This window comes from Glycine soja, chromosome 11 (assembly GCF_004193775.1).
Source record: "Glycine soja cultivar W05 chromosome 11, ASM419377v2, whole genome shotgun sequence".
NCBI classification, from domain to species: domain Eukaryota; kingdom Viridiplantae; phylum Streptophyta; class Magnoliopsida; order Fabales; family Fabaceae; genus Glycine; species Glycine soja.
Genome location: NC_041012.1, coordinates 41,266,746 through 41,276,885, shown reverse-complemented (window position 1 = coordinate 41,276,885; position 10,140 = coordinate 41,266,746). Strand labels below are relative to the sequence as shown.

The 10,140-nt window shown below is 35.4% G+C and overlaps 2 protein-coding genes across 2 annotated transcripts; both read left to right on the top strand.

Annotated features, from left to right (window-relative positions):
* The first annotated feature begins 241 nt into the window (after window positions 1–241).
* LOC114375862 (protein NRT1/ PTR FAMILY 4.6-like) lies at window positions 242–7,112 on the top strand. Its single transcript, XM_028333728.1, has 6 exons — window positions 242–359; window positions 444–576; window positions 1,012–1,229; window positions 2,548–2,991; window positions 5,612–5,739; window positions 6,087–7,112. Exons 1-6 carry the CDS (start codon window positions 357–359, stop codon window positions 6,946–6,948), a joined length of 1,788 nt encoding a protein of 595 aa, XP_028189529.1. The 5' UTR covers window positions 242–356; the 3' UTR covers window positions 6,949–7,112.
* A 1,014-nt stretch (window positions 7,113–8,126) lies between these two features.
* LOC114375287 (oil body-associated protein 2B) lies at window positions 8,127–9,654 on the top strand. The gene is made up of 4 exons (XM_028333066.1): window positions 8,127–8,446; window positions 8,545–8,627; window positions 8,739–8,853; window positions 9,209–9,654. The coding sequence occupies exons 1-4, from the start codon at window positions 8,164–8,166 to the stop codon at window positions 9,463–9,465; spliced, it is 738 nt and encodes a 245-aa protein (XP_028188867.1). The 5' UTR covers window positions 8,127–8,163; the 3' UTR covers window positions 9,466–9,654.
* The last annotated feature ends 486 nt before the right edge of the window (window positions 9,655–10,140 follow it).

Genomic DNA, 10,140 nt, shown 5'->3' with positions numbered 1-10,140 from the left:
TAACAATCAACGACACATTTAAAATCATATATCTTTATTATCTATTATCACTAATCATATCAATCACTTATTTTTTTTTGTTAACTAAAAATGATATAGACATCTAAAAAGTATCCAAAAATCTTTTTCTTTTCTTTATTTATCTAATAAGTGTATAGGTGTCAAGTAGCATATTTTCATTTAACTTTTATACATTGACAAAGTTTTTGTTTTGTTTTATTTGGAGTAATAAGTCTCGAATAGTAGAATTGAATGTATATATAGACAGAGTTGGTCTTCCCTACTGCCATTGTAATTTCGCCAGTTCTGCTCTTTCTTTTGAATCGGCTACTAAAAAGTGCTCTGCATATATAGCCATGGTATTTATTTTTTCTGTTTTTCATACACTTACTACTATCCATTCGGCTCTCTCGTTATATGTTTTTTCATTTTTGATCATGCAGGAGAAGTCTGAGGTTGTTGATGTGAAAGAGGAAGCAGAGATTGAGCTGGTTGATGAAAATAAAGTGGATTGGAAAGGAAGACAAGCTCTTAAATTCAAATATGGGGGGATGTCTGCTTCTGTGCTCATACTAGGTAAAGATCAACAATAATGACATTGACTAATTAATCCGGTACTGCTTAGATTATGAACATTTTTCCTTTTTATTGTCAAGAAGGGTCACTAACCAAAATAAAATTAAGGTGGTTTGTGTTATTTTACAACTCAAAAGCAACAAAAATGTTTTCTTCTACATTCTCTTGTATATTTCTTTCAGGAGTTAATAGTTTTGAAGTTGGGGGGTTATTTGTTTATTCATGGAAACTAATCCAGAGACACCATACCCTTGAATTGAAGATTCCTAGAAAAGGCATCAACCTTTTGATGATGACTTCTAACATATATATACAGAAAGTATCATTTTTTTTTTTACTGTGTACTACTCGATTTTGTATTAAGATTCTCTTAGCAGATTTTTTGATGGTGAATGGTGCAGTGAGATGCATTTACTAATTTGAATTTGTATGCAGCTATGATTGGTTTTGAGAATTTGGGAACATTTTCACTAGCTGTGAACTCGGTGCCATACTTCAGTGGGATAATGCATTATAGTATACCAGATGCAGCTAACATGCTCACCAACTACATGGGAACCGGTTACATACTCGCCATTCCAGTGGCTGTTCTTGCTGACACATGGATTGGCAGATACAGATCTGTTTTAATTTCTGGGGTATTCGAGTTTTTGGTAAGCTCCAAACTTCAACTAATTCCCTCCTAATTATGTTCAACATCCAACTAGTCCTATTCACGACAACACTCAAATCAAAACCGACTGCATAGGTCCTCGTTTGTGATTTATGGATTTTTTTTTTTTAATAAAAAATCCAGCTTAAACTTTGATTTTAATTGGTTCAACTTTATTTTCTCTAAAATCATATCTAAGTGACCCATGTACATCCTATTGAATCAGCCATAAATAACATTTTTAATACTGAAATGAATCAAAATGGATGTAATTTAAGTAATTCATTTTTGAGTTATTTATATTCTATTAATGAGTTTTACAATATTACATTAATTATAATGGATGTAATTTAAGTAATTCATTGAGCTATTTATGTTCTATTAATGAGTTTTACAATACTACATTATAATTAAGCAACTTATACATACTTTGTTCTAATAATATAATTTTAAGTAATCCTTAAATAACATATCCTTGAATGATAATTTTTTTTAAACATAGACAATCGTTTGCTTACAGAAAAGAATATTGACAATTTTAATGGGGATCATAACGCTCTCGGCTATAGATGTTTAAGTCGAGTCCATCGAGCAGATCACCCAAATATAATAGCCAATGAAAATTAGTTATGCATAAGGATTAATCTTTTATTACGTCATTTTAATAAAATAACTTTCAAATTATTTTAAGTTTTAGCTCAAGGATTAACCTAATCGTACTAGGACAAAAAAATAAATAAATATAAATACATTGTCATAGGCAAGAATAATTGTTTGTTTTTATTTTGACGAGTAATTAAAGAAAGAATCTAATTTAAATACACTAACTAACTGGGTAAATATTTTTTAATTATCATTTAATTTTAAATTATTATAAGATTATTAACTTTTAAAATAATAAACTTAAAAAACACATCTTCTTCCTTTCTTTTTCTCTTTTCCACCAAGTTAACTTTATATCTATCAGCATCATAAAATTGTTAACTTTTGAAATAATAATTTTAAAAATCATCTCTAAAATACTTTCTTATTACGTAATTAACACATAAAAATCTTATACCAACAATATATTATGTGTTTTAATCAGAATAATTATACTCATATTTTACAAAATGAATTAAAAATAATAGTGTGTTACACTAACATTCAATAAAAATTTACTTACTGATCACATCGTAATGATGAATAGAATGATGTGATATAACATCAAATCTTATCAAATGTTTATACAAAATTTTACATGGAATAATATTCAAAATGTATGTTTGGAAATTTTATTATGAAAATTTGAACAAACATAGTGGTTGATGATGTTGTAGGGACTTGCATTGCTTACAGCACAAGCACACTATCCCAGCCTCAAGCCACCCCTTTGCAACATTTATGATATAACTGCTCACTGTGAAACACCTAGTGGTGGCCAAGAAGCTCTTCTGTTCATTGGGCTATACCTGTTGGCTTTTGGCAGTGCAGGAGTGAAAGCTGCACTACCATCACATGGTGCAGATCAGTTTGATGAAAAGGACCCTCGAGAAGCGAGGCTAATGTCCACCTTCTTCAACACCCTCTTGTTGGCCATTTGCTTGGGTGGTGCATTCAGCTTAACGTTCATTGTGTGGATACAAATCAACAAGGGATGGGATTGGGGCTTTGGTATTGGCACCATTGCTATATTTTTAGGTATTGTTCTCTTTGCAGCTGGATTGCCACTATATAGATTTCGTGTTGGTCAAGGAACAAATGCTTTCATTGAGATCATTCAGGTATATGCCTTTATAAAACCCGTTGTTTATTCTGAATATAAAAAACATTCTTTTTGTGTATTCATTAGTGGAGACAATCTTATTCGAACTAAATAAGACTATTATATGCGAAAAACTCTCATTCTGAATATTCAACACAACTACGTATAAAAACAATAAGAAGCTCTTGGGCTTATACTCGATACTCGATAGGCTGTTTTTTTCATAAAATAAATTCTAGTGCTTATACAACCATTTCTTATCACCATGACAAGGCACTAAAAGCAAGCAAAAGTGTATGTAAACACAGAGGGATTGAGATTTATTGGTTCGAATCTTTTGGACCATATATCTCCCATGTTTGATTATGATACAACTCAGTCCACACTTTTCTATATATTGGGCCTACCCTTCACATCACATTTCAATATGGTGTTAGTGCCATTAAAATCTTTGAATAATACAGACTTATAATGGAAACAACTTCTAGATGGATTCAACATCTTTTTAATTTTTATAATCGGGAAGAACAACAGGACGTGTTTCAATTTGAATTTGAAATACAACAACAACAACAACGCCTTATCCCACTAGGTGGGGTCGGCTACATGGATCAACTTCCGCCATAATGTTCTATCAAGTACCATACTTCGATCCAAACCATTAATTTCGAGATCCTTTTTGATAACCTCTCTTATAGTCTTTTTGGGTCTTCCTCTGTCTCGAATTGTTTGTCTTCTCTCCATCTGGTCTACTCTCCTCACTACAGAGTCTACCGGTCTTCTCTCTACATGCCCAAACCACCTAAGTCTATTTTCCACCATCTTCTTTACAATAGGCGCTACTCCAACCCTCTCTCTAATAGCTTCGTTTCAAATTTTATCCTGTCGAGTCTTACCACACATCCACCGCAACATCCTCATCTCCGCTACACCTACTTTATTCTCATGTTGGCTCTTGACCGCCCAACATTCTGTTCCGTACAAAATCGCCGGTCTTACCGCAGTCCGATAAAACTTTCCCTTTAGCTTGATCGGTACCTTTGCATCACATAACACCCCCGATGCTTTTCTCCATTTCATCCATCCTGCTTGAATGCGATGATTCACATCCCCTTCAATTTCCCCATCATCCTGTATTACAGACCCAAGATATTTAAACCGTGTGACTTGAGGGATAATATGGTCTCCTATTTTCACCTCTGAGTTAGAAACCCTCCTTCTTTTGTTGAACTTACATTCCATATACTCCGATTTGCTTCTGCTTAGGCGAAAGCCATGTGTTTCTAGAGCTCGTCTCCAAGTTTCCAACCTCTCATTCAACTCCTCCCTCGACTCTCCAAGGAGGACTATGTCATCTGCAAAAAGCATGCATCTCGGCGCTATCTCTTGGATTTGTTCCGTGAGGACATTCAGAATTAAGGTAAAAAGGTAGGGGCTAAGGGTTGACCCTTGATGTAAACCAATTGTGATGGGAAAATCGTCTGACTCTCCACCCTGTGTCCTAACACTAGTCGATACCCTATCATACATATCTTGGATAGCTCGAATATATGCAACCCTAACCCCTTTCTTCTCTAGAGCTTTCCACAAAATCTCTCTAGGCACTCTATCATACGCTTTCTCCAAGTCAATAAAAATCAAGTGCAAGTCTTGTTGGGCCATGCGATATTGCTCCATCACCCGCCGTAATAAATAAATCGCTTCCATGGTCGACCTTCCCGGCATGAAACCAAATTGATTCTCAGTAACTTGAGTCTCCTTTCTTAATCTCCGTTCGATCACTCTTTCCCATAATTTCATGGTATGACTCATGAGCTTGATTCCCCTATAATTTGCACAATTTTGTATATCCCCCTTGTTCTTATAGATTGGCACTAACGTGCTTCTCCTCCATTCCTCCGGCATGCGTTTTGACCTCATAATTTCGTTAAAGAGTTCGGTGAGCCACTCAAGACCTCTATCTCCAAGAGTTTTCCACACTTCAATAGGTATGTTGTCTGGCCCCACCGCCTTACCATTACTCATTCTTTTCAACGCTTCCTTTACTTCCTGTTTCTGAATCCGACGATAGTACTTATAGTTCTGGTCCTCTTCTCTTGTGTCTAGACTGCTAGAGTCATATCCATATCCATCATTAAATAAGTTGTGGAAATACGCCTTCCACCTTTCCTTGATATCTTTTTCATGCACTAAGACTTTGCCTTCTTCATCCTTAACACACTTTACTTGATCCAAATCTCTAGTCTTCCTCTCTCTACCCTTAGCAAGCCTATATATAGATCTTTCTCCGTCCCTGGTTCCTAGAGCTTGGTATAGTCCGTCAAAAGCTTGGGCTCTTGCCTCACTCACCGCCTTTTTGGTTTCATTTCTAGCTATCTTATACTTATCTCAAGTTTCAGAATTTCTACACCTAGACCACTCCTTGAAACACTCATTTTTTACTCTAACTTTGCTCTGAACATTTTCATTCCACCACCACGATTCTTTACCCCTAGGTCCAAAACCTCTAGATTCACCCAACATTTTCAATTTGAATTTGAAATGAATTAAGTAAATTGAAGTTTAAAGTAGGAAGGTTTTGGAGGATCATATTGCTTTGGTCAAGCTGTTTGTTCTAGTCTTTGCTATGCATTTTCCAGGTCTACGTTGCTGCAATCCGCAATAGAAATCTTCCTCTTCCTGAAGATCCAATAGAACTGTACGAGATTGAACAGGACAAGGAAGCTGCTGAGGAAATAGAGTTCCTACCTCATAGAGACACTTTAAGGTTTAATTCCACTCTTGTGTCTAAGTAACACACAGCGTGTTTATTAACCATTTGAATTGCACTCAATCTTGGATACTTGAAGTAAAAAATAATTGCTTTTGTGTTTCTTCAACGCGATTTTACACTGAATGTGGATCCCTAACATGTTACTAAACACCCACATAATTGTATGTCACTGGATCACAACTCATAAGTCCATAACTCAGTAGTAAAAGTGATACAAGGATAGTTTAAAAGGTCTTAGGTCGATCTTTTGTAAATATAAAATGTAACTCTGCTATCATTTTATGAAATATCATTGGAATTCCAATGTATTTAGTTCTAAACTGAAGTTCCCTTTTTAACAGGTTCTTAGACAGAGCAGCCATCCAAATAAAACAAGGTGTGCAATCTGAGAAACCACCAAGCCCATGGAAACTCTGTAGGGTCACCCAAGTAGAAAATGCCAAAATTGTTCTTGGCATGACCCCAATATTCTGCTGCACAATTATAATGACCCTTTGCCTAGCTCAGCTGCAAACCTTTTCAATCCAACAAGGCTACACCATGGACACCACTTTCACCAAGCATTTTCACATCCCACCCGCATCCCTCCCAATCATCCCAATTTCTTTCCTAATCATTATTATGCCCATCTATGATTTCATTTTTGTGCCTGTTATGCGCAAAATCACCGGCATTCCAACCGGTGTCACACACTTGCAGCGCATAGGAGTTGGTCTAGTACTCTCTTGCATATCAATGGCTGTGGCTTCAATTATAGAGGTGAAAAGGAAAAGAGTGGCCAGAGACAACAACATGCTTGATGCGGTGCCAATACTTATGCCACCATTGCCCATAAGTACATTTTGGCTTTCTTTTCAGTACTTCATATTTGGCATAGCTGACATGTTTACCTATGTGGGGCTGCTTCAGTTTTTCTATTCAGAGGCACCAAAAGGGCTTAAGTCTACATCAACCTGCTTCCTTTGGAGCTCTATGGCACTTGGGTATTTTGCTAGTACCATAGTGGTAAAATGCGTGAATGGAGCCACCAAGCATATCACTAGTAGTGGTGGCTGGTTAGCAGGGAACAATATTAATAGAAACCATCTCAATTTGTTCTACTTGTTCCTTTCCATAGTGAGCTTGATCAACTTCTTTATCTATTTAATCGTTTCAATGAGGTACAAGTACAGATCTCAACCTGGTGGCAATTCGAAGAAGTGAATGTGGGGAAGAAAAAAGAGAGTCTAAAGAGACAAAATAGAGAACTGGTCGTTTCTTAATTTTCTTCATTTAATTTGGAGAACATAGTCTCAAAGAGACAAAGACATTCATAATCCATGTGTACTAAATTATCTTTCCCATGCCTTTAGGCATCATTGATTCCTATTTTGCTTTTTTTCTTTTTCTTTTCATGGCTCACCCTTCCTATTTTGCCTTTAGGCACCATAACAATTATAAATGATATGAATGAGAAACGCTTCTGTTTTTTGGTACACGAGACTAACTGCATTATTGTTCCCATATACCACACGGAAAAATTCATAATCATAAAAAAATCTTAGTATACCTTGCATCTTTTCATGAATTAAATTAATATACTACTACTTAATCCAAAATAATTAATATAGTTTAACAACACTCAAACAAGTATTTACTGCAAATTAAATGTTAATTAACCTTAAGACTCAATTTTTTTTCAAAAAAAATAATCAAAAAGACCCGTTTATATATCTTATAAAATATACATTAAGGTCATAAATAAAAGTCACTCTTTTATCTAACATTTCTGTGCTGTACAGAGGACTCTTTGACAAGCTCCAATGAAATAGAAGAACACTAATTAGAGGGGATTTCTTTTAAATAAGGCTGGTCTAGATTTTTTGTAATTTTTTTAACTAGTCTTATTATATGCATCATATATCATGTTATCAATTTGAAAAATCTCATCTAAGATATTTCTTCTCTTAATAAAAAAAGAAGGCTAATATTAATTATTCTTATAACAATCCTCATAATAACTTTTTATATAATAAGAAAAGAAGAAACAAAAATATGAGATAAAATAAATACTGTAATTTATAAGATAAAAAAAATGATATACAAGTGTATACGTTGTGAAATTATAAATTAATAAAAATAACATTATTTATAGGCACTCTCCTCCTTTAATCACACACAAAAGCTTAAACAGACCTCTGGAGGAAAATAGCAGATTGAATCTGTTGACTTCTACTGCATGTCTTAGTTGTTTATGATCGAACTACTTACACCTAGTCCTACCAAATGACAACACAGTCTCTCTACAATCAGCCACGTAAGCATCCATGCATGTCTACGTGGAACCAAAACCTCAACCCACGTTCTCCATCTTCGGCTTATATATATGACTCACACGCTTCAGAGAAGATAACTGAGTCAATCTTGCAACGATTAACAATGGCTTCAACCGACAAGTCACCGGACCCAACGCCGGCGAAGGGTCAGGATCCAACTCCGGGGAAGCCGATGAGTGTTGGTCAGCACGTGATCGACAAGAGTGCAATGATGGTGCAGTCGCTGGACCCCATTAAGCAGATGAGTCAGCACGTGTGCTCCTTCGCTATCTACAGCCATGACATGTCTCGCCAGATAGAGACACATCACTACTGCTCCAGACTCCACCAGAACTTCATACAATGTGCTGTCTATGATTCCGATGAATCCAAAGCTCGTCTCCTCGGTCTTCTTTTTTTCTCTCTTTCTGTTTCAATTGCTTTCACTAGTCTCAATTGTTTTGCTTCTAAATATTATTTTAGTTGTGTTGTGGGTGTGTGATAGGGGTGGAGTACATCGTTCCTGCTGATGTCTTTGAAGCCTTTCCTCCGGAGGAGCAGAAACTTTGGCATTCTCATGCTTATGAGGTTTCGTATATATTATTATTATTCTGTGATGATCTATGCCATGCTTGTGTTTTTAATTCTTTGTGAAGTTATTAAAGAAAAATGTGTTGAAGGATGATTTGGATGCTGCAGATTAAATCAGGCCTGTTGGTGAATCCTAGAGTTCCTGAGGTTGTTGCCATGCCAGAGCTCGAAAACCTTGCCCAAACTTACGGCAAATTCTGGTGTACATGGCAGGTTGACAGAGGTATCTTGAACTGTGTCTCACTCTCACTCGTTTAATTAAAATTTATTGGAGCTAAACCCGTGTAGCAAAAGATTTATCCAACATTTGTTATATATATATATATATATATATATACATCCAGAGGACATATGAGACTAAGAGGAATGTATCTCTTGCATGAGAGTGAGTGAAATAATGATAATTAAATCTGGACCGAATAATTATACATTAAGGATTCAGATTTAATTTTTTTTAAAAAAATGTTTCCTCATATATATATATGTTTATCGTACAACTGTATTAAATTTATTTACTTGAAATTCAGAATTACATGTGTTCTCAAGAGGGAAAGTATTTGTGAAAAATGGAAATGCAGGGGATAGGCTTCCTATGGGTGCACCTGCCCTGATGATGTCTCCACAAGCAGCGAGTCCTGGTTTGGTGAGGGCAGAACTGGTGCTTGAGAGGGATGCCAAGTACAATTTTTCCTCAAAGAGCCTGAAAAGCTCAAGATTGGAGATTCCTGAGCCAGAGATGATCAACCCCTTGGCTGATTATTGGAAGCAACATGGCAAAGGATTTGTCATTGACATCGAGGAGACTGAGATGAAGTTGAGGCCACCTTTTCCTTGAATATATATAACTCTTTGTCTGATTTTGAGTGAATAAATCAGAATTATATATAAATATGTATGCAATTAAGTGGATAAGTTAAATAAATTAAATATATGAAATGTTTGGCCGTGTGCCTTTACATAAAAATGTTAATGGCTTATATTTAAGTGTTTTTAATTAATGATAATGTTTTTCAACTGTACTTAAGATTTGCGACTATGTATTAATTAAAATCAATACAATACTCCAATGGTTTTTCATTTACTCCAAACACATTAGACCATTTCAATGAGGATGTTTTCATGAGAGTGTTTACATGGGTTGCTTGTTTAATGTTAGTTATGGCATTTTAATGTTAGAAAGCGTGTAAAGAAATACCCTACAAACACTTCATGACTTTGACTTATTTTACACCACTTTCAAAATGGGGCAATATTATAGACGGCGAGATAAATCCTTCATTGACAGACTTGAAACATCTGAGTCACTTGGACCTACGTTTCAATAACTTTGAAGGAATCCCCATTCCAAAATTCACAGGTTCTCTCCATATGTTACATTACCTTGACCTATCCAATGCAAATTTTTCTGGAATGATCCATGATGAAATTGGGAATTTGTCAAATTTGCATTATCCTGATATCTCTGGCGTACTTACATCACTTTGGGTGAGATTTTTGCAATCTTCGTACT

What these genes read in the sequence shown, in the direction of transcription:
- LOC114375287 (XM_028333066.1), top strand. Translation starts at nt 8,164, where the DNA reads ATGGCTTCAACCGACAAGTCACCGGACCCAACGCCGGCGAAGGGTCAG. An exon ending in GGCATTCTCATGCTTATGAG is followed by an intron (nt 8,628 to 8,738) that starts GTTTCGTATATA and finishes TGGATGCTGCAG; the next exon opens with ATTAAATCAGGCCTGTTGGT. An exon ending in TACATGGCAGGTTGACAGAG is followed by an intron (nt 8,854 to 9,208) that starts GTATCTTGAACT and finishes ATGGAAATGCAG; the next exon opens with GGGATAGGCTTCCTATGGGT.
- LOC114375862 (XM_028333728.1), top strand. An exon ending in TGCTTCTGTGCTCATACTAG is followed by an intron (nt 577 to 1,011) that starts GTAAAGATCAAC and finishes ATTTGTATGCAG; the next exon opens with CTATGATTGGTTTTGAGAAT. An exon ending in CTTTCATTGAGATCATTCAG is followed by an intron (nt 2,992 to 5,611) that starts GTATATGCCTTT and finishes TGCATTTTCCAG; the next exon opens with GTCTACGTTGCTGCAATCCG.